Source organism: Leptinotarsa decemlineata, unplaced genomic scaffold (genome assembly GCF_025532065.1).
Source record: "Leptinotarsa decemlineata unplaced genomic scaffold, Ldec_3_MD MMD2_tig00026307_RagTag_RagTag, whole genome shotgun sequence".
Classification (NCBI taxonomy): domain Eukaryota; kingdom Metazoa; phylum Arthropoda; class Insecta; order Coleoptera; family Chrysomelidae; genus Leptinotarsa; species Leptinotarsa decemlineata.
Window position 1 is genome coordinate 7,001,848 of NW_027412681.1, and position 26,540 is coordinate 7,028,387.

General features: G+C 37.4%; 1 protein-coding gene across 5 annotated transcripts in view; it reads left to right on the forward strand.

Moving 5' to 3' along the window:
- LOC111510245 (protein 4.1 homolog) overlaps nucleotides 1-26,540 on the forward strand; it is a 51,437-nt gene that overhangs the window by 13,422 nt on the left and 11,475 nt on the right. For 3 of the 5 annotated variants that reach the window (XM_074181213.1, XM_074181218.1, XM_074181216.1), the window contains exons 2-11: nucleotides 7,554-7,705; nucleotides 10,421-10,568; nucleotides 10,641-10,935; nucleotides 10,994-11,109; nucleotides 13,811-14,033; nucleotides 14,137-14,309; nucleotides 14,398-14,543; nucleotides 14,980-15,069; nucleotides 17,389-17,565; nucleotides 19,378-25,152. In XM_074181213.1, the coding sequence (XP_074037314.1) occupies nucleotides 7,568-7,705; nucleotides 10,421-10,568; nucleotides 10,641-10,935; nucleotides 10,994-11,109; nucleotides 13,811-14,033; nucleotides 14,137-14,309; nucleotides 14,398-14,543; nucleotides 14,980-15,069; nucleotides 17,389-17,565; nucleotides 19,378-25,152 (7,281 nt within the window). In that variant the 5' untranslated portion in view covers nucleotides 7,554-7,567. Of the gene's footprint in view, nucleotides 1-7,371; nucleotides 7,496-7,553; nucleotides 7,706-10,420; nucleotides 10,569-10,640; nucleotides 10,936-10,993; nucleotides 11,110-13,810; nucleotides 14,034-14,136; nucleotides 14,310-14,397; nucleotides 14,544-14,979; nucleotides 15,070-17,388; nucleotides 17,566-19,377; nucleotides 25,153-26,540 lie in introns of all 5 variants that reach the window. The other 2 variants (XM_074181215.1, XM_074181217.1) reach the window with 2 other exon arrangements.

The window sequence follows — 26,540 nt, forward strand, 5'->3', positions numbered from 1 at the left end:
CATAAAATATGACGAGCTGTGTGCATTTCCTGCAGCTAAGGTTTCCTTTGTACATCTATTTTATTCAGGTGTCCTTTCAATAGAAAATGTCCATTGAATAGCCCCACCGATCCCTGCTTTGTTGAAGCAGGTTCTTCGATTCTCTTCTCGGACGGTCTCTTCATAAAGGTTTTCTCGGACTCACTTTCCAATCTGGTTTCGTACCAAAGACTTCGCTGGTTCAGGATCTACTTATATAGGAAGTTGATGATACTGTTATAAATCATGCCCGAAAGAAAATAACGCCGGCCGCCACTGGTAACCATAAAACAAACGTGACGTAGCTAAAACCGCGCGAATGTACGACGATTCCCCGCCACTCTCGAAGCAGCGAAAATAATGCTCCTGATTTCAACGGAACTTCAGCGAAATTTCTACGGCATTCGATTACGATATTAAAGGCTAGCCACGAGGATATCGACACATTCCAGGGGTCAGGAGCTCGGCGTCATCTACATGCAACGCGCATTGAACGACTTCGAGCGCTGGTACCTCGAATGGAAGATCCGAGTGTCCCGGAAAAGACTCAGGCGAATACCATGGGAAGATTGTTATCTTCTCCGGCCAGAAAAGTGAGAATCTCTGGAAGGGAGAGCGACTGGCAAGCGCGGGCAAAGTACCTCGGCCTTCTAATAGACCGTACCTGGAACCCGCACATTATGTGCGTTAAAACAAAGATCGAAGGTCGGATAGCTAGTCTGTACCCTCTGATCAACAGGAAATCAAAAATGAGTCTCAAAAACAAAATTACCATCCACAACACGATGTTCAAGCCTGTCATCATGTATGCTTCAGGCGTTAGGGGACAAGCGGCGAAATATAATATCTCCATTCTGGAGGTATTGCAAAATAAGCTAATGAGGATGATTGTGAATGCTGCTTGGTTCGTGCGGAATGAAGCCGTCCGCAGAGATTTGCAGCTGCCTTCCATTCATTCGAGGAATCAGCGAGTTTTTGATAGTGCGAAAACTCACGAAAATCCGTTAGTTAGGGAAGCTATAGATTGTGCTGTAGACGATCCCTCTCGATATAGAAGGCCCCGACACTTTATTGAATGAGGCCCTCATGTCCCCCGTTAACGGATGAACAGATTTTTCATCCATCCCACCCCAGCCAGGTAGGGGTACCCCGTGAAGAGCGGTACTGATGTCTGAGGACTTTTCATACCGTCAACATCTCCTTAGTCATGAACCTATTTGTCTTTCTGACGAAAATCAGCTGAAAGGGTAAGGGAGCTGGGCTCCCACCTGATGAAAACGAAGATGACTCGAACATATCGACACAGTCAAGTGGAAGCTTCAGTCTGATACGCGAAGTGATCTAGTAAGGCGATAAACATTCAAATAATAGTTGAAGTTTAGTTGAAGTGTTTGTTGTATTTGAAGTAAAATAAAGTTAAGTTTTATTATTCAGTGTAGTCAATTATTGGTCAAAACGTAACAATACGTTGCTGGTACACTCATCAGTTTTTCGTTGCTTGCGGTGCGTGAGTATCCTGACACATAGTATATAGTGAATATATTCCTGTCCGCCAGTTTCCTCAGCTCTTCACGTCATTTCCAGACCAGTCTGGATTTCACTTTTGGTTTCTTCAGTGCCCCAAGTGCAGCTTGGCTGTCAGTACATAGATTAGTTCGCTCATTTTGTTGAGATCTCAAATTACTGTTCCATGCACATTGCAAAACTGCATGTACTTCAGCTTGGAAGGCTGATGTGTACTGTCCGAACAGTAACTGAAATGAAGATTTCTTCCCTCATAGTAAATTCCAGCTACCGTTCCATGTTCGATTTTCGACCTGTCTGTAAACCAGGTGTGACTAGTCTGGTTTTCATTGCTCTCGTTAATCCCCAGTCTTTGAACCCTCCTTAGTTGGCCAATAGCGGACGTTTGTTTCATCTTTGGCCATCAGACCATAGCTGCATATGTTATCATAGGCTCAACCACAATAGTGTAGAGCCAATACATCATATTTGGTTTCAGCCCTATGTCTTTCCAGAGGTGTGTCTGGCCAGCCCCAATGATACCTCCGCCTTTCTAATTAACTTTTTCTAGATGTTGGTTTCAGGTGAGCCTGGTGTCACTTTCAGGTATTTGACTTCCCCCGACAGCTCTATCTCTTCACCTCGAGATCCTAGGCTCTCCGTTATGGTCCTCTTGGTGAATGCTAATGAAGTCGATTTTGTTGGGCTTATATTCGACCCTTCTTCCTTGGTCCATCTTGTAAGGGCCTGCTGCATGCGTTCCCTCATTGTATTATAATTTGCAGTGGATTAGGATGACTAAGTCATCTGCATAGCCCACTACTTTATATCCATTATAAAAAATAAGTTATACCCGCCCCAAAAAAGAATACACAAAAATGGTATTTTTCAACATAATCTCCTTGCAGCTATACACTTTTCCCAGCGACATTCAGTAAGTTCGACACCGTTTTTTTAACAATTCGAGGGGGCTAAATTTGTTGAATAGGGTGAATGAGGTAGCAATTTAAACTTTAATTTGTTTATTTTGGTCATTGCAATAATGGATTTGTGAGCTAGTACATTGTTTTGATAGAACAACACTTCTTAGTCAACTGCGGCCGTTTTTGCTTGATTTCTTCACTCAAACGTTACAATAAGTTCGCAAAATACTCGCCGTTGATAGTTTCTCCTTTTTTAAGATGATCAATGAAAATTATCCCACGCGCATTCCAAAAAACCAATGCCTTGACCTTGCCTGCAGATAAAACATTCTTCGCCTTTTTTAGAGCCGGTTCTCCCTTCTGAGTCAACTATTTTAATTGTTCTCTAGTGTAAAGTGATGGATCCATGTTTCATCCATGGTTATGAAACGAAGCAAGAATTCTGCCTTGTTGCTTTGAAACTTCGCTAAACACTCAATTGAAACATCTTCACGAAACTGTTTTTGCTCGACTGTGAGCAAACGCGGCACCCATCTTTCACACAGATTTTCATGTACAAATTTTCAGAAAATATACGATGTGCATACAGCACTTTTTGAAATACCTAGTAAGTGTGCTAGCTTGTGCACTTTCAGTCGATGAACATTCAGTACCTCTTTGTTCCCTATTGATGGTTGCAAAACAAATACTAAACAACGCAGCATCTTCAAACTTGAAACATGCTTTATGGATTGTGTACTTTCTAATACAGTACTTTTGGGACCACCCTTGTAGTAACTCGTGTATACCAATCTCCCTGGTGAAAGGGAACACATTGATAGGTATTATGTGTTAATTTGTAATATAAGAAATTGAATATAAATAAATTGATAATTCAAAACTCATTAAGGAACCGACAGAGGCATGTCATTATTTTGAATGTTTGTATTTATACTTGGTAGTTTATATTTGGAGCGTTATTGACTGGTTGCAAAAGAATAAATACCACATATTAATAATTCAGATATTTTATTTTCATGTTTAAATTACTTTCTTTTTATTAGTATCGATTCTGCCAAATAAACTCTCCAACACAACCGACTGATGTGGGTGTGAGCTGCAGAGATGCCGGTACTCGACTTTTTATGTCGAGTGGTAAAATTTCGACACGGAATGTTGCATGACAGAAACGCTATTTCGGTAGACAGACTTAGTGCTGAAATTTTATCACTACGAATTATCTTTATGCTTGCTTCCACGAACTGAATAATTTTCATATTGAATGACTTGAACAAGTAATGTTTGTACAAGTCGACGACATTTGCCATTCTTTGATTATTATGGTTTTTGAATGGAACCGGAGTTTTTTTGTACACATTTTTGGAAAACTGGTAGTGGGTAAGCGAGCGTCTGAACTATCCAGAAAGATGTAAACTAGTTATGAATCTATGATGATGACAGATACAAAAAAACAAAACGTTGTGATGTGATCCGGTTTTAGATCTGTTATATCGCCACACAATCAACTTCATTGTCTGTCTTTCTAGTTTATCGATGACCATCTTTGTGAAATTCATTTAAACGGAATAAACTACAGTTGGGTCGATAAAAGAATGAACATGCGTCATTATTTGTGAAGAATTGCTTTTATTTTTTGAATTATTTAATATGAAAATTTATGTTACTTTTTTGGGATAATTTCATAAATTTTGTTGTTGAAACTTATTGCTGAAACTTATTTTTCAATTCCGATATCTGGCAATTTAAATTTTCCAGTATGCCGAATATTGTATAAACCCGCTACCAATTTGAGGTTAAAATTTATAATTATGATATAAAATTATCTAAGTGGAAAATATGAAAAACTTACAGTTTTTTAGTTGTGAAAACAACTATGTATGTAACAATATAAAACCATGTAAAAAAATTGAAACCGTAGAAAAGGTTCAATAAAGAACGTGTAAACAATGTGAGCTGTCAAACGATAGTCATACGTCATCAATTGGTTTTAAAAATTGAAAAATTCCTGACAGCTCACATTTATATATCTATCTATTCTATGTACTGAGTGCAAGCGATAATAAAAAAAATAGCTATCACTGATTTAACGTATATGTTAACTATTTTGTCTTCTTTTTTTACTTGTAGAAAAAGTGCCTACGTATTCTATTGATGACGCATGTGTATTTTTTCGTCGACATAATGTATTTTTCACCGGTATTATGACAAAATTAAACTGTCCAAGAACATTACCAAAACACTTTTGAATTATTCAACAGGAAACTGGAACCATAAATGCACCGTACGGAAGCAAAGGACAAGAAACCTAAAAGAGATTCACTAGCCCACTTCAGTCTTATAGTTCGCAATGATCTACATCAAATTTACCCTTATATGTGAATAGGCCGAGGAGATCCTTAGTAATGGCCAACTAGGTCACCAGACCTAAGTAGTTTGAATTTATTTTAATAGAAATATATGTAGTCCTTGGTGTAGAGGATCTTAGAAACAGCATAAGGGATGGATGTTGAATTATGACAAATGTCCAGAGATATTTGAAGGAATATGCGATTCAGTAATAATTGTGTGTAATCAGTGGATAATTAACTGTTATTGCGGGTATTTTCATAGACTTGACGTAAGAGTTCAATAAAGGCATTTCGTGGGGATTTTGCAAGAATTTACTTTTTTGTGAGGATTTTGAAACTAATTCATTTCTATAACTTAAAATTGGAACAATGCTGTTGGTGATTTGCTCTATAGTTTGACAGAACGGGCACCAATGAATTATGTGTTTTGTGCTGGTATGAGACTCTTCGTTTTGAGGTTACATATTACTTACGCCTATGTATGACACATATGACATAGAAGTGTCAGATAAAAAGTGATATGCTTTGATGGTTTAAAGTTTTTGTTTCAAACCGTAAATTGTAGTCGACGTGGGAGTCTTAATATCTGTCATTCTCATCGATTATTAGAGCGGCAGGAGAGTTCTAAAATTCAATAGAAAATTTGTGATGAATAGCGACAACAACGCTCTAACGTTTCGAATGGACTCGACGGTGAATTTGAAAACTTCAACACCGTGCATATAACAAGGAGTATGACAGAAATGAAAATATCCATTTCTATGAAACTTTGTTAGCATTGGGATGATGTCATTCAATTCTAGTTACGTAGTCTAGAATACATAACTCAATGGCGTTAGGCAATCCTTCACTTTCATACAAAATAATCATTCCTGTTTGTACTGCTATTCTATTTTTACAATGGAATCCTTAAGTATTAATGAGGTGAATCCTATTCTAGTAAAATCTGTTTTTCGTTAACCAGCTATCGTTCCCTTACAAACGACAACCCTCGGAAGCCGATTCCGGTGCGAGCTAAAAATGACCGAGTACTTACTTTTAATATACTATTGTAAACTTTATAAGTGCGAGTATTTTATGAGAATTTTAATTGATTTACGAGAAAAAAAACGAGTATATTGTCCCGGATAATTTGTGCAAATTCCATTGGCAACACTTCTGCAGATAATCATTTTCAATAGTTCATATTTTCATTACTTTTCAAAAAGGATACGAAATAAAAATGGCATTCATCGTCAATTTTCCTCAACAGCTTCCATATTGTTTTTCGTTGAAAACGATATTGGAAAATCGGTTTTAGAACAATATGCGTATGAATTTTTTTTGACATTTTGTCTAGTACTCCAAATATATCTCAAATGATGTGAAATATCATATAGGAATGTAGCTAATGACGTTGTTGAAAGTAAAAGTAACATCCTATAGAAAGTTCAAATTTTTTTAAGCCGTTTCATTGCAATTGATAACAGAAGGTTGTGTGCCAATTTAGAACTTAAGATAATATTAAAAATTCAACACCCTGTTTAATCATAATCAAAGTCTTTGGATTGGTGAACACCCTTGAATATTGGTGATATGGTTGTGTTACAAGGAAAATTTATAGTTAGTAAACAATTTATATACTTGTGATAGTTAACGCTACATTGTCGTTCATAGACCTAATCATTTAAATTTCTGCAAGAGACACATTCTTTCATATGCTTGCAGGTGTACCGCAATATAAACAATCTAAAAACTGCAATTATTAACATTTGAAAAATAAATAATACTGCAGTGTTAAAAATAGTATCTAGTTTACCTTTTCTCATAAAAATGTACTCCTCTATAACCAGTTTGTTCCATAATATATTCGAAAAATATCTAGTTTACATGTGAAATTGGTTATTTTAGATTGGAAGTTCTTGGAAGCTACAACGCAGTAAATAATAACACGCCAGTAATGTAAATATTTCCCATGTGAAATTTGTTGAAAGTTACTCACACGGGACGGGGTTTCAATAGTTGTTTTAGTGGAAGACAAACGAAAACTTTCATGAAAGAGACTGTGGTACGAAATAATTCGATACCTGTTTAGGAGGGTTTTAAGTGTACCTTATCAAAGGTCAGTATTTTAGCGATTCCATTGAATCAAGTATTAGAGAATGTCGCAGTCGTAAATTGAATACCCTCACAAATCGATGAATTATTTCATCGCCGAGTATGATCTGTCTTTTTTTATTATTAACACGCTTTTTATTAGCTTCACCTGTATGTATGTATGTTTGTATGTCAGTTTATTTTTAACTCTCAAGCTCGGGATCTGTATTTGACAGAATTATTGACATTATTGCTTGATCTATTCGCGGGCAGATGACGCTGTACGTAACTTCCTTGATATAATTCGAACTCACTTTACATATATTTCTTCTGGCAGCGCCTGCTGCCTTATTTGTAAACCTTCTTTACGCGCCTGCTGCCTTGGGCTTGGTAGCTGATTTTCAGTCTCCCTCTCCAGAATCGGAAAATATCAATGGTCAACAATATACAGCTGATTGATCTATAATATTATCTATAATGTAAAGCTAATCTACGTATTTCAGCACCTGTCCTGGCCCAAGAAACCGTTGCATGTTCTCGTTATCAAAATTTGGAAAGTTTGGAAACTTTTTTTGGGTTTCCACAAGGTTTAGTTTGCAGAAAATTGAAAAACGCCTGTTCAATTCTGTTAGTAAATTTCATTATGTATTTTTTTCTTGTATCTAAGGGCAAATTTATTTTTCAGTTTGAGAGGCGAGAATGCCTGAAGATAAGAAAATGGCGGTAGACAATGATACCCTCCCCTCCAAGAAATCTTCCTCCCTCGTAAGGAGCAGTGGAAGTACCTTGGCTCAGGTGACTATGTTGGATGGTTCTATTTTGGATGTTAATATCGAGGTGAGTATCATATTGTTACGTTTTTACCTGTGGGTTGACTAATAATTGACTACACTTAATAATCAAACTTAACTTTATTTCATTTTAAATACACAAATACTTCAACTATTATTTAAATGTCTATCGCCTTACTAAATCACTTCGCGTACCGCACTGTAACGTCCACTTGACTGTATCGATATTCTCGTGGCTAGCCTTTGAATATCGTAATCGAATGCCGTAGAAATATCGCCAAAGTTCCGTCGAAATCGGTAGCATTATTCTCGCTGCTTCTAGAGTGGCGGGGAATCATCGTACATTCGCGCTCTCTTAGCTACGTCACCATTGGTTTATGGCTACCAGTGGCGGCCGGCGTTATTTTGTTTCGGGCATGATTTACAACAGTATTTTATATTTTCGATTCTGGTAGGAAATTCCAAATTCCCTTTCTGTCTCTCTACTGTTTTCTGCAAACAATGCAGAATAATTTCATCTCAGTTTATTACAAAACATTCAATATGGGGAATTTATGTAAGCAAGTGAAAATTCGAAAACCACCACTTGGAATCATCATATTATAACATTATACAATGCAGTAAATTGTCTGAACTATTGCTCTGGGGTTATTAGCGAAATTATTCATTAACTGTTTTATATACCGTGTGATCACTACCCGGCACTTTTGCGGTCTTCTTTATTATTGAAGATACAATTTTTGTTGAATTAGAGAACTAGAAGTGTTTTTTCACTAATTAATGTAGTGCTAACAGGAAAGCAATTGTTTTAAATGAAACCCCCTCCTGTATATTTCTACCTTTATCGAATGTACCCTTTAAAACGGTACTACCATCGATGCTACGTATGGTGTTCGTTATCGCTCTCTGAAAATCATCGATACTATCGTAGCATTTTTATATACCTCGTTCTTCAAAAATCCTTAGGTGTAATGTCCGGAGAACGAAAAGGCCAACGCACTGGTCCTGTGGTAGCGAAGAAACGTTGATTGAAAAGATAAATTAAAAAATTATTTGTTATTGAAATTATTATTGGCGATCAACTGAGTTGAGGTTTTCAAAAAACTCTTTTCTAAGTTTTAAGAAACTCCAAATAACGCTCATCTATTGAAGTATACATCGTAAAAATATGGTCCCGGATGCCCCAGCACATCAACAATCGATGAAAATGCTGATAAAGTGGAGAAAATTGTCGAATCAGTATTAGAGAAGTTGCTGGGGATTTCGGCATTCGTAAGGGAAAAGATTTTTAACAGTGATTGTTTGTTCATTTTGGAATCGATTTGCCTCATTTACAAAAATATCTCCCTATTTGAGGCTTCATGCCATTCTTATAGCACCCGTTCCACTGCGTTGAAATTGCCAATTACTTCAACAAATTTTGTCAGGAATTATATTTGTTACAATGGGGTAGATATTTAATCACTTGCCCTCCGATATAAGACAGGAAAATTTGACCAACAAAATGTTTAGAATAAGGGTAAAAACATTTTTGGCTGATAGACCCTATTTAAGTTCAGAAAAGAGTTGGCAATTTATTGAGGTAGAAATAGACAGGGGTATCATTTAAAAAATACATTTTTTTTAATAAATCGAAAACGCAATTTCCGATTGTTATTCTGTTAGCACCACTTCAATCAGCAAAAAAAAATACTACTAGTTTTCCAATTCAACCGAATTGGTATCTTTAATAAGAGAAGAAGTAAGCAGTAATGCCGACTTCAGTTTGATCACACTGTATATGTAGTATTGTATTTTATTCATTCTGATAATTAAGTGTATAGTGGTCTGTTTCAACCTAAAAATAGCCCAAGACACAGCATAATTTCTTCTTCTGTCTATACTCACATTGGAGAATTATGTAACTTCAATGCTATGAAGTTATAGCCTATTTTCATGCAACCTCTCAAAAAATTCCATGAGTTAATCTCCGTGAACCCATTAGCAAAATCGTGTACATATAAAAGCTATCTTTTATGTTTAGAAGCTCTCTTCACCTAATTGAATCCATGAAACCTATATTAAGAATGAACAATTTTCTTAGCGTATCACATTTTTCTCCAAAATAATAGAAAGAGTTTTCCTGTGAACTATTTTGATAGTGCTGATGATTGTATCTATCATTTGCCGCTCTTCTGATTGCCTGAACAATCCTTTTTAATTAATTATGTAACTCGTCACGTAATTTTCATTTTGTCCTAATTTCATTAAATCATGGGTTGGGTTTGATAATAATGGAAAGAATGTGCTTACAGTAAATGCAGGTGCATGTGTCAGGAAATTGTTTAGGATTCATGTTACGTCTTCACTGATGAAACCTAAGAGACTAAGAAAAACAATGATATATTTTTCAAAATTAATCATATGAATAATCGATAATAATGTGATGAATTTATTACATTTAGGGTAGTGACACGTTTGAATATTTAGCATATTGGTAATTACAATCAAGGGAATGTTACTTGATGAAAGTACCTGATAGGAAAATTATCTTTCATCTCATGTGATTTGTTCGTAAATGAAAGATACTACAAATATTAATTTTTCGTGTGGAAAGAGAATCGATGTCTGTTTAATTATATCACATTTGCAATAAATATAATCCAAAAAATATGTTATATGAATATTACAAACAATATAACTTGAGAAATATTCGATATATTTCAATGGAAACTGATGATATATCACCTCAATAACACATTTATATTTTTTGCTACTTCAGAGAAAAGCAAAGGGAAAAGAGCTCCTTGACAAGGTTTGTGAATCAATCAATTTAATAGAGAAAGACTATTTTGGGTTGGTTTATGCTGATAGACATGATCCAAGAAATTGGCTGGACCTGGAAAAAAGGATTAGCAAATTCATGAGAGGTAAGACTCGATATTTTCCCCTTTCCAAAATCATCTGCTTTATTTGACTGAACAACAATAAAAATATTCTAGTGGAACCGTGGAAATTCAGTTTCGAAGTGAAATTCTATCCACCTGATCCTGCCCAATTACAAGAAGACATTACTCGCTACCAACTGTGTCTTCAGATACGTAACGACATTTTGAACAATCGCCTGCCGTGTTCATTCGTCACTCATGCCTTGCTTGGTTCGTACCTAGTCCAGTCCGAATTAGGAGACTTCGACCAAGAAACTATGGACAGGAATTATTTGAAAGATTTCAAATTTGCTCCCAACCAAACTCAGGATCTGGAACAGAAAGTAATGGAATTGCACAGGACTCACAAGTAAGTAGCTTTGTATTTTTGAGCATTTTCATAAAAGTAATTTTTAATGTCTTTGCAGGGGTCAAACTCCTGCTGAAGCTGAGCTGCATTACTTAGAAAACGCCAAGAAATTAGCAATGTATGGAGTAGATCTCCATCCTGCTAAAGATTCAGAAGGTGTCGATATTATGCTAGGTAATGATAATGTTTGTCTTTTGGGTTCTTTATGAAACAAGGATCGTCTGACAAGTTTTCGATTTTGACATGAAGATGGCAGCACTTGTCAATAAAAGCTAGCGTATCTGTTTGCACATTCGACTCTCCAATGCAACCCACGAAGGTTTATTGTGGCACTCTCCTATTTAAACTCGTCCAAATGAATCCAGCTTCTTAACGAATCTGATTACTTTACTTGATGGGGTGTTCTTTCTTAGCTGGCAAGAGTGGGACTTTGACAAATGCTGAAAACCTAATCCAGTCCATGGCGGAGCAGGCACAGTATGTGCTATGTTATCAGGGCTGCAAAATCACAGCCATTTTGGACGCGCGGTTGTTCGACAATCCTTTGATTGATTTAGTTACAATTTGAACTGCAGAACAACCCTCCTTACTCACCTGATCTTGCCTCAGGCGACTTCTTTTTGTTCCCTGATTCAACAATTGTGCTCGGTGGACAGAGATTTTCGTGAAATAAGGGGAATATCATATCCGGAAACTTGTCAGTCTACCCTTGTAAGTGGTGCTCTAGATCAGATCCAACAACTTAGATAAATAAATCTAAATTACCACCTCTTAGTTCAATTACACTTTGAAATTATTTAATTTGTAATTTCGTTTCTTGTCAGAACTCTGAACTCTTCGAACTAACTGATTTGCAACGTCATTCATTTATCTTTTAGATTACAGAGGTTCTCAAACTCATTTTGTCTACCACCCACTTCGAAAATTAATTATTTTCTAGCGCCCCCCAATTTTTTTTACTTTACTACATCACAATTGCAGTCATTATTTTAATTAGTAAATTATGTGTGTCATGTGAAAATAATACTTTCTGATGAGGGTAATGTAAAACACCTTTTTGTAATATTAGAAAAACTTTTATTCATGTTATTAAAACAAACATTTCAATTTGAATTTTAAAACTAATCTAATGTGAAGGATGAATTTGATGATTTTTAACAAGTTTGTTAATTACAGACTTGAATTTACTCAAAAACAGCCGTAAGTCACCGCGTTCGGTAATCTGCAACCGATTTATCTTTTTAGTTAGCAACGTTGCCACAGCACTTTTATTGCCGGCAAAATTAAATCCTCTCCAATAGTGTGAGGTTTACCTGTTTGAGCAATTAGCAAGGAGTTATTGTAGGAAGTTCGGAGTCCGTCGTCGTCGTTTTGACACAGTTGGCTGAGCTGAGTGTTTTTTTTTCCAGTTCTTGAAAATAAGTCACACCTTTGTCTTTTTTATCTGAATGTATTTTATTCAAATGATCTTGTAGCCTTGAGAGTTTCATCGCTTCATTTGAAAATCTTTCACGTATAGTCAGTGGGCATACTTGAAGACTGGCTATAAATCAAATCATCTAAAAGAACAATTCGTTCAGGCCAGTCTCAACACCCTACACAGTAGGTTAATGGACTGACACCTATCAGAAAACAACTACTCCCCTGGCTACTACCACGAAGGGCGTTGGATTATATCCGACAGGTGTCAGTGCAGGATTCTTCACTGAAGTTATTCCTGCATATGCTGTTGGCGATACAACTGCCGCAATAGATTTTCAATTATTGGAACACACTTGCAGACCGGTTTCGGGCTGTTTGGCCACTCGTCAGTGCAAGGTAGTGTATATCATCAACATAAAGTCGATGATTTCCGATAATTGTAAATCGAATTCCGTCAGAGTATCATTCCTCGAACTAAGCTGAAGACTACAACAAACAACAGGTTTGTCATCGCTCCATCTGCCTGTGAACAAGGTAACCAACTGCATATCCAAATTTGCCCAATTCCTCGTAAAAGGAAAGAAATCTTTCACGTATAGTCAGTGGGCATACTTGAAGACTGGCTATAAATCAAATCATCTAAAAGAACAATTCGTTCAGGCCAGTCCTGTGTAGGGTGTTGAGACTGGCCTGAACGAATTGTTCTTTTAGATGATTTCATTTGAAAATGTTTTCTGATAAAGAAGGTACATAGGCGAAGATGAATTTGTGGGATTTTAAATAAATCCATATTTTATATATTCCGCGCTATACTGCCGTTTCTTCTTTTTTGCTTCCGACATAATTTTGTCTTCAAAAATGCCGAAGTAAAGAATCGAGTATTAAAAACTTGCTAATGACACTATTCACAGTATTCACCACCGCACGTACAGCAGTTAACCTAGCTAGTCGCTAACTAAATTCACTTCTTTTCGTAATATTGTTGAATGACATTACGGGCTGGATGGCGCGCGCGCTTTTTTATGAGGCACCGGGCCTAATACTTTCGAGAATGGAGACTAGAAACTTTTCGCTTCGCATTGAAGCATACCGCCATCTATTGTACAGTTTGACAACTATCGAACAGGAAATAGTTACTGTCTAGTCCTGTAGATGGCGTTACGCGAGGAAATGCGCGTTAAGCGTAAAGGAGCGGTAAAGTTTGTGTTAAAAGCAAAAAAACATTTTTAAATTAGCCATCGCCCCGCTAAACCGCTTCAACGCCCCCCAATCTTCTCTGTGCCCTTTACTGCCACCCTATAGGCCTCCAGCTCCCACAAGAGGGCGTTATCGCCCACTTTGAGAAAGAATATTCTAGTATCAGCTCCTTTATTTCTATCTCTATGTCTTCACCCCTTTCAATTCCTCAGTATACAGTAAGTGATCAATTTTTGATAATGTATTTGATCGACAGGTGTTTGTGCTTCCGGTCTTTTGGTCTATAGAGATCGACTTCGAATAAACCGATTTGCTTGGCCAAAGATTCTCAAAATTAGTTACAAAAGGCACAATTTTTACATAAAAATACGTCCTGGGGAGTTCGAGCAATTTGAATCCACTATTGGTTTCAAACTGGCGAATCACAGAGCAGCCAAAAAACTGTGGAAGACATGCGTAGAACACCATACATTTTTCAGGTGAGCGACTTTTTATGTTTTGTTTTTTTATTTCGTAAACTTGTTCTTTGTGGAGTAATTTTTTTCTGTGGTTCATTTTTTGCATTTCAATACATTTTTTTAGGCTTATGTCTCCAGAAATCAATCAAAAATCATCCCTGTTTCCAAAACTGGGGTCGAAATTCAGATACTCAGGTCGAACCCATTATGAAACGAAAAAGACACCCATTGAACGACCAGCACCACAATTTGAAAGATCCTTGACTGGAAAACGATTGACTTCCAGAAGCATGGATCGTAAGTATATGAATCGATAAGATATAACTTATTGACTTCTGATACGACGTATTCACATGCCATTCATTTCAATTCTGACTACTTTCAGCTTTGGTTGGTTTGCGTCCTGAAGACGAATATAACGAAGCTAATAAACGTCATACTATGTCTCATCCACCTGAACATATTCCTGACATTGACAATCAGAGTCCAGCGAAGATTAAGTCTCCCAAAGAGAAGAAAGAAAAAGAAAAGGTGAGTCTGACATTTTGACAGAATATTTCACAGATTTTTTTTAATGAGGAAATCAAAGATTTGTTATTTATTTCTGGTATAAATTCAATGAAGGCACATCAACACTATTCTTTGTTGCCAACCTAAAAGAATGTTGAATTGTCCGATGTTTCCAGGTTTATTAGCCATGGTCTGCAGATTCGACTGTTTCCGAATCGCCTCTGATAATGTCTGCCGCAGTAGCAGTCTAAACATCAGGTTTAAACACCTGCAGACCACGGCTAATGAAACTGGAAACATCGGACAATTTGTTACACACCAGCCATGAGAATATTGAGAATTGTTCATTACCATTATTATTAAAGTATAACAGGGGTTGATGTATCTTCATTCAATATGCATTCGATTCATTGTCAAAGTCTGCTAGACGAATAATAATTTACAAAAATCAACTTAGCTTGACCGGAAACGGAGTTCAGGATCAATTAAATCTGGCAGCTCAGCTAGTTCTATAGAGGGAGAATACGAAGCGGAAAAGAGTCAGCAGGTGTTTGCACATGTTTTTTCTTGTTTCACAGATCTCTATTCGCTGCCGTCTTTTGTCTTTTACCGTATTAGTGTTTTCAGTAGAGCTGTTGGCTTCGAACTGCGTTTTTGCTTAGTATTGTATAGGAATAGACTGGAGACTAGCTTTTGCGATAATTTAGGTCATTCACAGCTTTGTGAATAAAATAAGATTAGCACTGGATTAATTTTTGGCATAAATTGCTTTTTGTTATTCACTTTTATTAATTTACTCTAAAAATACACAATAAAATTCGACATTTTCCTGAAAATGTCATCATTCATTAAAATTGAATTAGCAGAAGCCAGTTTGTTGGTCTGGTTTAATAATGCTTGGTTTAATATTTGCTATGTATGGTGGTTACCTTGAACAACTCAGTATTTCAGTTTAGATTTCACTATCATTTCAATTAACTTTATATCATAAGTGAAACATACTTTAGTTCTTGCTTTAAATTATTGAGGAAGAAGAAGAGTATTCTGTAAATACATTTTGATGTAAAAAATTAAATTTGTATGAATTTCTTCTCAAATAGAATGAACATGATGTTTCCCGTATAAGCTGAAAATTGCAATCAAGGTATCCATCGATTTAAAAATATGTGTAACCTACAGTACTGTATTTATTACATAGTTTGGCTACTTTCAACTTCTACTATTGTATTCGTGTAAATGGAAAAAGCTGTGAAATCCTTCTTCATTACCTAAATTTTAAACTTTATCTTTTTCTTGAGATATCTATTGTTAAAACCGTTCACCGTGACTCAAACTAAAACACATTCATCTTCAACGAAACTTTTCCTTTTTAAGGCTAGAATTGCATCTCATTATAAGTCGTTCTTGGGAATGTTCACGTTGATCTTTTGTTCCATTGAACACATCTGGATATCACCAATTTTGTGCAAATTCTGTGGCTGGTAGTTTTTGTAAAGTAACACAACTATTAATTGAAAACCAGACCCCGAACACAATCCATTTATGATTCAACACCAGACAGCGCAGTTTCAACACGTCATGGGTCTCCTCAGTGGTGCCAGGCTGAGGCATTGGTTTGCAACTTGTTGCAAACTGCTGCAGCAGAAGACAGATAACGAATCTCTGTCAGCCTTGGGGAGCCTTATTTATCTTTGATATTCGAGGATTGAGTTCTCTGTCGTTCCCATAGATGGCGCCTTCGTGCGAGAAGATGTCATTGCCCTCACTCACAACTATTAGTTTTGAAGCATTGAAACTTAATTTATTCCTTTGACACCAGATACTAAAGTCCTCAAAAACAGTTCTCCACCTTAGAATGAGTTGATCATTGTTTGAGTCACAGTTGGTATAATGGTATCATCAGCAAACATGATGAAATGAACATTTCATGTGCATTGGGATAGATTATCACGTAGGTACTTTAATTTTTACAAGCTGGGGAACAGACACTAAGCTATTTCATGAAACTAATATACATCTCTTCGACATTTAAAGACTGTTTCCAATTCACCACATTACAGGAATAACCTAAGTTATTTCAAGGCCTTTGGCCGTATCTATTTTACTAAAGTTCGATATTACGACTTGATAGAAAGTTTTTGTTCCTGGCTTTGCCACTTTTTCAAAGATGCCATAATGGTTTTTGTGATGTGGTGTTCAGGAGTAAGTAAACAAGATGTATAGAAGAACTATTGACAATATTTCATTGTTTCACTTTAATTACGTGAATATACAGTGCATTTCTTTAATGTTCCCTCCTTTTATTTTTTGAACGGGTCAACTCAAAAAATTGAAATTTGGGATAATGAAATTAATGCATGAATACTTTATTTTGAAGTGAAATTGACAGATGAAACTTTCAAGGGGGTCTTGTGACACATCATTTTGAAGCTCTTGACGAATACTTCACAACCCTAGAATATGAAGTCAATATCTTCACCTACTACAAAATGGCGAAACATCTTGAGAGTGTCATTTGTTAATTTTCTCTTCAAAATAAAGTATTCATGCGTTAATTTCATTACCCCAAATTTCAATTTTTTGGGTGTACGCGTCCAAAAGGGAGGGGGGACATTGAAGAAAAGCACTGTATATTATTAACTCTTCACATTGAAAAAAATACACGATGTCAGGTGTAAAGAAAAGGCTCCTCGACGTCGAACAAGAATTTCCACCAACAGTTTCTTAACATTTACAAGAACGCAATGTATCTCTTGAAAGTAAGCTCTATGGAAAGTATTTTCGAGCTTCTCTGGCCACGTGTGCAGCTTACGTTATTTTTTGTTCATTTATACTGACGTCAACTCAACATCTCTCTTTTCTATAGAAAACCAAACCTATCGGAGGGGTTGCAGTTCTACCGGCAGGTGGTTTGTTGGGTAAGAAAGGTGACAAAGACAAAGAAAATCGAGACGCAAATGCTTTAGAACAAAACGGAGTTGAGGATATGAATGCAAGTAGGGAAAGTGACAAGTCCCCCCACGATAGGAAGGACAAATCCAAGGTATGGATATTTGGATTAAATACTGTCATTTTAGAACTAGTGTATGGTAATTTTCGGTAGTTTTTCGTGAAAGCTACATGTAGATTTTGTTCTTTGCTTGTCTTGAAGTAAAACAAAAATTTAGTATCGCTTGAGTTTATTGTAAATTATCAAACCTTTACTTTTTTTAGATAACTCCTTGCGGACTAGTTTCTTGCTTTCTGTTGGATAAAGTCATCGAAGATTGCATTTTCTGTATGCACTAATGATAAACTATCATTAGTGCATACTGAAAGATGTGGTTCACAATCCTTGGTATCTAGTAAAAAGGGATATTTGTATATCTGATGAATACTGATAACAACTACGATTATCATAGATATAACTAATGATTTTTTGCGGATGTTAGTAAGGATTTATATTTCCAACAGAGAATTAGAAATATGGAGAAAAAAATAACTTTCAAAGGTTATCAAATAAGCTATACATTGCAGCATTGATGATTTCCATACCTCTATTTGGTTGTATAATTTTTGGAATCATCGTTCTCCAATTTTATTAAAGATTTCATTTATGTATGCTGAATTCGAAAAACTGGTTGGAGAAACAAAAGAAGGTTTTAATACACCGATTCAAGTGAATAGATCGCAAAAAAGTATTCTCGGACCGAAATTAACGAAAATATCACTATCCAGTTTTTGTACTTTACCTCATTTAAATATATACTATACTAAATATTTTATCAAAGTGAAAACTTAAGGCGTACCATTTCAAATTGAAAATTCAAGAATACAATGCTGACGCTTATTTTATCATTGTACGAACACAATCTTTGTTACATTATATTCTTCGACTCGTTAAAGAATTCAGTGTACTGTAAATTGAAAAATGTGCAGCAATAATGAAGGATTCAAGTCTCATATTTTCAAAATTTTCTGACTGTATAAACAATCGTTTGATAACGGTCAACGATGTAAATTTTACAAGTTTGAAAATCCATTGTCTAAAAAGATATCAACAGATTTGAAATATATGAAAAAGTAATCGGTCCAAAATATAATAAATGTCAAAATGAGCAAAAATAATAAGTGAATAGAACTGGCCGATACTTGATGAAAATCCATATTTAAACTAATTAATACAGTTTATGGTATGATTTTCACTATAAAGGGTTTTACAAAAATCGCGACACGTGTTTCGCTCGCCATACAATAGCTCCCTCTAGCGCTTGAGGAAGCTATAGTGATAGTGATATAACGAAACACGTGTCCCTCTATTTGTAAAACCCTTTATAGTGAAAATTATACAGTAAATTGTATTATATAGTTTTGAAAATAATAAGCAATGACTACAAAAATTTAGGAAAAAATTACAAAAAACTTCTAAGAACGCTAATAGTTTACAGTTATCACCTAAAGACTATTTTTATTTCATTTTTATTGTTTCTATATAATTAATATTTCACTTACTTTTCACCCCTTAAGCCACGATAGTTTTTATACCCATTACTTATTCATTTGTTCCTATTTTTTGACATTATTTCTGTTTTAATTAACTCATTCAAATAGTTTAATTCGTTTATTTTCAATATTTTCAACATTTCATTTGTTTTTTCATTTCAAATCTGTTAACACCGTTTTAGGCAATAGAAATCCGAACTTGTAACATTCACAATCGTTTTTTTCTGTTTGTATATATTCACATCATTTTCAATATAAGTTTTATGAAGCATTGGAATCCAAGCAATTTACCCCCCTCTCTTCCTAGTATTATTAGTTTAGACGTTTCCGTATTGCATGTAATAATATGCATGTATTTTGCTTTGCGCATTAGAGTCCTGGTTTCCTATTCGGTTCTAAAAAGGACAAATCCCCGAAGGACAAGAAAGAAAAAGAAAAAGTACTAGCTCAACCGAATAAGGACAAAGGAGGCCCCCCTGTTGGTTCGCCCCAGCTGCCTGGCTACACTAGAGAGTACGACTACGAAACGCCCGAAGACCAGGTAACCCCTAGAAAACCTCACGCTCAAGGTTTCAGTTACGAAAATCAAGGCTCGCCCTCTAGTCCTACTAGCTATCCCGAAACACATTCTCCTTCCACAAAGAGGGCCACTGCTACGGCTTTCAACTACGCTCCTGGTGATGTAGACAAATTGAAGAAGGTAGCGCCCTACAAAGATCCAAAAGCAGACAGTGCAGCTTTCCTGGCAGGCGAGCAGTATATGCACCACGCTCCGCCCCAAACAGCACCAATAGGCGTCCCGCTTGCTGCCGGCAAGAAGACGAGACCCATAACTTTATTCGTGATAACCGGTAACAGAGATCCCAAAACTGGATACATCGATGTGGCAACAGCCACCGCTGACAAAACAATTGGCCAGCAGAACGTTGAGACTGGTCTCATCGATTGCAAGTACGGCCTGATCGATCCTTCTAACGGTACAGTAATCATAACGGATCCCGCCAATGGACAAAAAGAAGTCGTTCAAGGACACATTGACCCCATCACCAAGCAAATCATCATCACTTCCGGGGCTGTTATCGATCCCAAGTCGGGTAAGAAGAGCTCCAACATGGGACAGATCATCGCGATATCGGAACAGCAGCCGAGAGTAGTCAGTAAACTGGCAGCGGTGCCTAAGAAGCGAATAATAAAAATAACAGTTACTACTGCTAAGAAAGATCCGAAATCTGGACGGGTGGAGGCAGAAAAGGGCCACACCGAAATCCTAGAGGCTGTTCTAGATCCTACCACCGGAAAAATAGAGTCGAAATACGGAGTTATCGACCCATTCAAGAGCAACATAACCTGCAAAGACGCGAAATCCGGCAAAACTGATGTTTACCCCATCGAAATCGATAGCAATCTCGGCCATTTCGTAGTGAAGCAAGGAGTGTTGGATCAGAAAACAAACAAAGTCGACAACAGCTTAGGGCAGCTTATCAAGATTTCCGAGCAAGGTGATTCCGTAATTCCCGTCACCGCTGTCACGGCTAAGCGCGATCCCAAAACTGGCCAGCTTGATCCGACGCAAGCGCACAAGGAAACTACTAACGGTAAGATAGATTCCAAACATGGCGTCATCATGACTAAGTATGGATCTGTAGACGTGAAAAACAAAAGAATAATCTCTCGAGAACCAAAAACTGGTAAAGTGGAGGAACATCCCATCCAGTTCGACGTTAACGAAAACGTCATCGTCTTGAACGGTGTCGTAGATCCACGAACCGGCGCCAGAGACAACAACCTAAGTCAAATACTGCAAATAGACTCTGAGATAGAACCCGAAATTGTTGTAATTTCAAAGTCCGGTAAAGTTGACAAGAAAGGTTTCGACCCCAAGTCCGTCATGCCTCCAGAGAGATCCATAGGCATGTACGATCCTGACTCGAATAAAGTGTTCACCAAGTATGGTGTTGTTGATCTTATAAACGAGACGATCAGTTTTATCGACCCCAAAACTGGCAAGACCGACGTTAAACAAGGTCAGCGAGACCCCGCTACCGGAGAAATTCTGTTCAAGGGTTTGGTTAATCCGAAAACGGGAAAAGTCGACAGCAGTTTCGGAAGAACGATCAAAGTCGACCTCAGCGAAGCCAAAGTAGATCCTGACGTTGGAAGTACTCCCATTTCCGTGAAAGCAGATAAAAAGAGCATACCGGTGTCTCCAGTCAAAGCCCCAACTACAGTTGCTGCAAAACCTCAGGACAGGAATAAAGTTGTTAAACTGCTAGTCATTACAGCTAAGAAAGATCCTAAAACAGGTCACTTAGACCTGGAGAACGGCCATGTAGATCAGTCTGCCGGAATACTCAATCCTTCAGGAGAAATTGAATCCAAATATGGCTTAATCAATCCCAAAAACGGAACTGTTACCATTACAGACCCTGCCACCGGTAAACAGGAAATTGTTCAGGGCCAAATTGACTCGTCATCTGGTCAGTTGGTCAACGTTACTGGTCCAGTAATAGACCCTAGAACCGGCAAGAAGGATACTACCATGGGTCAGGTGATCAGCATTGCCTCGTACGATGCTAAAGATGTAACACCCATTAAGAATTTGCTACCATCCCACCCGATACCCAAAAAACGTGTCATCAAGATATTGGTCATCACCAGCAAGAAGGACCCTGCAACGGGTAGAATAGACACTGAGAAGGGTACTGTGGAGAAACTAACTGCTACAGTCGACCCCATCAGCGGCATTATCGAATCAAAATACGGTAAGATCGATCCTCAGAACAAGAAGTTTGTTACGAAAGATAAGTCCGGCAAATCGGCCATTACTCCTATCAAAGTGGATGAAAATACCGGCCAAATATACATCAACGAAAACGTGGTCGATAATAAAACAGGAAAGATTGATCCTAGTCTGTCACAGGTTGTCAATGTCGTTGACCCTCAACATCCTGCTGTTGTTATAACTACCATAACCGCTAATAAAGATCCGAAAACGGGCGCTGTCGATTTGACCAGCGGCAGAACGGAGATATCCAACGGAAAGATAATCCCTGAAACCGGAGAAATCGTGACGAAACAGGGAACCATCAATTTGAAACTCATGAGAATAATGACCAGAGATCCCAAAACAGGTATTGTTCATGAGAGGCCAGTCCAAGTCGACAAGGACGATAATATCATTATTAGTTCTGGTGTGGTAGATCCCAGAACCGGAGCTGTTTCACCGAATCTAGTCCAGATGGTGCAAGTCGGAGCGGAAGTAGATCCCGAAATACAAATTCGCACCTATGTCGGTAAGGTGGATTCCAAAAAGAACACGATCGATTCCAAAAACGCCACTCCTGACACCACTCCAGGTCTATACGATCCGGATAAGAACAAGATATACACTAAGTACGGGCATTTGGATCCGGTTGCGGAAACGCTTACTGTGATCGACCATAAGACTGGCAAGCCAGAGACCAGGCAAGGCCACATCGAACCTAACACGGGTGAACTTCTGTTCAAGGGCGGTTTTACCAACCCGAAATCTGGAAAAATCGAGAAGGATCTTGGAAGGGCTGTGTCTGTACATATAACCGAGCCGGCTGTCGATCCGGTTACTTCTCAGCAGCCCTCGGAACGGGAATTGCAGAAAGTTACTCCCACCAAGCCAATTTCGCCGACGTCACAAATTCAGTTAGCTGAAAAACCAGTAATTAAAACAACACCTATCAAAACAACTTCGCCTGCCAAAGACGTTGTAACGGGCGTACTCCATCCCATCGCTAAACATAGAATCGTCAAAATAATGGTGATTACTGCGAAGAAAGATCCCAAGACCGGCAACGTGGATACCGAGAACGGCCACGTTGAGCATTTGACTGGCATTCTAGATCCTAATACCGGTTTCGTCGAAACTAAGTACGGTCAGATTGATCCTACCACCGGTTCGCTCATAGCTCGAGATACATCCACGGGTAACGCTGAAATAATACAAGGAAAAGTAGACCCCGCTACTGGCCAGGTGGTAGTTAACGGAGGCCCGGTTGTCGACCCAAGAACAGGAAAATTAGACCCAACTCTCGGACAGGTATTTTCCATCGTTGGTTTGAAGCAAGCGCAAGATCCCAACGCGGCTCCTGTGCCCAAGAAACGAATCATCAGAATAACGGTAATAACTACCAAGATCGACCCGAAGACCGGCAAGGTTGACACAGAAAAAGGTCAGGTTGAACAGTCCACTGCGTTGCTAAATCCAGACACGGGGCTGATTGAATCCAAATACGGTCTCATCGATCCGAAGAACGGCAAACTTATCATCAACGATCCCAAATCTGGCAAAGTCGACGCGAAGTCCGCCCAAGTCAACGAGGTCAACGGCCAAATCATGGTGGCCAGTGGAGTGATAGATCCAAAAACAGGAAAACACGACAGCTCCTTGGGGCAGATCATCAGCATCGCTGGTCAAAACGATCCTATTTTGGAAATAACCACAATCACCGCCAAAAAAGATCCCAAGACCGGTGTTATAGACGTTGATAATGGTCAGATGGATACCTCCAAGGCTCAGAAAATATCTGCCACCGGTGAAATCAAAACAAAATACGGCACCATCGACTTGAAAAATCTGCGTTTGATTTCAATCGACCCGAAAACTGGCAAATCCGAATCTAGACCGATTATAATCGATTCTGACGGCGTCATAAAAGTCATGACTGGTGTAAGAGATCCACGAACCGATACCGTGAATCCAGAGTTGTGTCAAGTAATTAAGTTAGGCTCTGAAGTGGAGCCTGAGGTACAAGTAGTGACGTTAGTAGGAAAGTTGGACCCCAAGAAGAATACCATCGACACCAAAAATGTGGCTCCCGAAATTTCTAACGGTCTATACAATCCTTCCACCCATAAAATAGACACTAAATACGGACAGATAGATCCCGTAAAAGGCACATTAACGCACACCGACCCTAAAACGGGACGAATAGACGTTAAGCAAGGCATTGTTGACCCCGCTACCGGGCAAATTCTCTTCAAGGGAGGCTACGTGAATCCTAAAACTGGAAAATACGATCCCAACTTCGCCAGGCTCGTCGCTATATTGATCAGCGATCCCAAAATCAATGACAAGGGTGAAATAGTCAATAGAGATGACAAGAGCATCAAGCTCGACCCTAAAACTAACCAGGTTTGGGCGTTTGACCATGCCGATCCTGTTACGAAAGAGGATGTTTACTCTACCGGTCACATTGATCCGGTGACTGGGTATATCATCACTGTTTACGGGTATTTGGACCCCAAAACTGGAACCATTTCGAAAGTTGTAAAAGTGGACCCAAATAACGCTAAGTTCGATCCAGAGACCAACCAGGTATTCACGAAGACATCTCAGATCGACGAAAATGGCGCACCGTTGTATTCAGCATCAGAAATTGATCCTCATACGGGCCAGATTTATACCAAATATGGTAAAATCGACCCTAGAACCGGTAAACTGGTGATAGTAAGAATATATCTGATCACGCAGAACGATCCATCTGGTAAAGTAAAAGAAATCGATCCCAGCGATTGCCAGTTCGACGAGAAAACGGGCCGTATCATCAATGTTACTACCCAGACTGTGTACATCTACAGCATGGTAGATCCAAAGACGGGCAAGATCGTTCAGGTCGATCCTAACGATCCTCTGGTGAAGAGCGCCAACACTAAAGTCACCCAAGTGTTGACCCTTTCTGGAGAAATTGATCCTGTTACCGGTAAGATCCATACAGAATGGGGGCACATCGATCCCCAAACGGGAGATATCGACCCTAAGACCGCTCGTAGAAGTCCAGTGACGGGCGAATTGATTCTCAATTATGCCCAAATAGATCCCAGCCACTTTACCGACGTCAAGGACACCAAAGTGCACGTTAAAACCTATAGACAAGGAGGCAGCGATTCTGGAGAGAGCAGTGACGACGATTTGAACGAGTATGCTGCAGACAATTTGCAGGACGTGACGAACTTGAAAATTCCAAAGGGCAAGGGCTTGAGCACTCCGGTTATCGTGAAAACCACTACAAAACAAATCGTGACAAAGGACAAGGATGGCGTTACACAAAATATCGAGGAACGAGTCGAAGACGGAAGGACTGGAGAAGTAACTTATTCAACACACGTTAACAAGGTAAGTCTTGATAGTTTCGTTATATTTAGGGAGATTTTGAAGAGATAATTATATGAAAGATGAGGTAACGAAGTTTGTAGAAAGCTAAGTGTTGGCTAAAGTAGAACAAACTTATCGTTGATGAATATTTCACTAATCATTGGAATATTCTCTCTAATATTTATATACTATTCAAAGGGCTAAATGGTATTCTTCCAACGCTTATGATTGTTTCATTTTCTGTCAATCAGGAATAAGAGGTGGTTGTTCTTTGAGCATTTCAGATTCAACTATGCTTTCCGAGGAGAACTTGAAATGTAAAAAGTTGGACTGGTGTCCACTACTCCAAATGAGTATTGCAAATTAGGTCTATATCATAAAAATTTGTAATTATTATCATTAATATCATTAATTTTCACCAAGTAAGGGGTCAGTGTATGCAAAATTATATGAGTTTCAAAAATTATTGTTCTTCCCTCTTGGAGCAGGAATATATCTCATGGATATGTTTGTGACATCACATATAAAAGGAGTAATAGGTGAAATATTTATCAAAAAAATTATGATGTAACTTTGATATTTGCAAATAATTTTACTGTGCTAATGAAACGATCAGACGTTTCATTTTTTATTGATCCCCATCCCTCTTTTTTTTCAGTTATTTACAGTTGCATTTTTATTTTTTGTTCTTTCATTTCTTCTTTCTCTATCACTAGTGACTGGTTAGAGTCCTTCTTTTTTTTCAAATATTTTTGTTATATTTCGATTCATTTGCACACAACCACAATTTGAATAATTGATAATATATTAGAGATATTATTAGGAAAAAATTCAATTAACTCAAATTTACAAGTATATTTTGATAAAAATAACATTTTCTCCCTCAATAAAAAATATTAGTAATAAAAGGTTTCAAAAAGTTATGTAAACTTTTTTAGTGATTATTGAATTGTTATTCATTTGTTTCAATAAAACAAATTATTTGACAAAAAGACTCTAAGAATTGACTTAGTTATTGAATTCAGAATTTGTTGCATAACAACATAATTAATATTGAAATTAATGTATTACCATAATATGTTATGAATTCTTTTCTTTATAATATGAAGAGAAAAAAAATTCACCAATGCAAATTATAATTTCATATTTAATAATTCAATGTTATTCCAAAATGAATAATAAAATTTTCTGAATAGATAATGAAAAAATGTCATTTATAGAGATGATTTTCAGATTAACAAAGTTTTCATTCGAACTTGAAAAATATATTTTTCAATTAATATAGAAAAACATGTAACTTATAATAACTTCTCTAATTTCTTAAGGAAAATTGTGAAAATTTATAATTTCACTTCTGAAAATTACCCTCTACCTCATTTGGATGTTTGATTCATTTTAAAAATGTATCT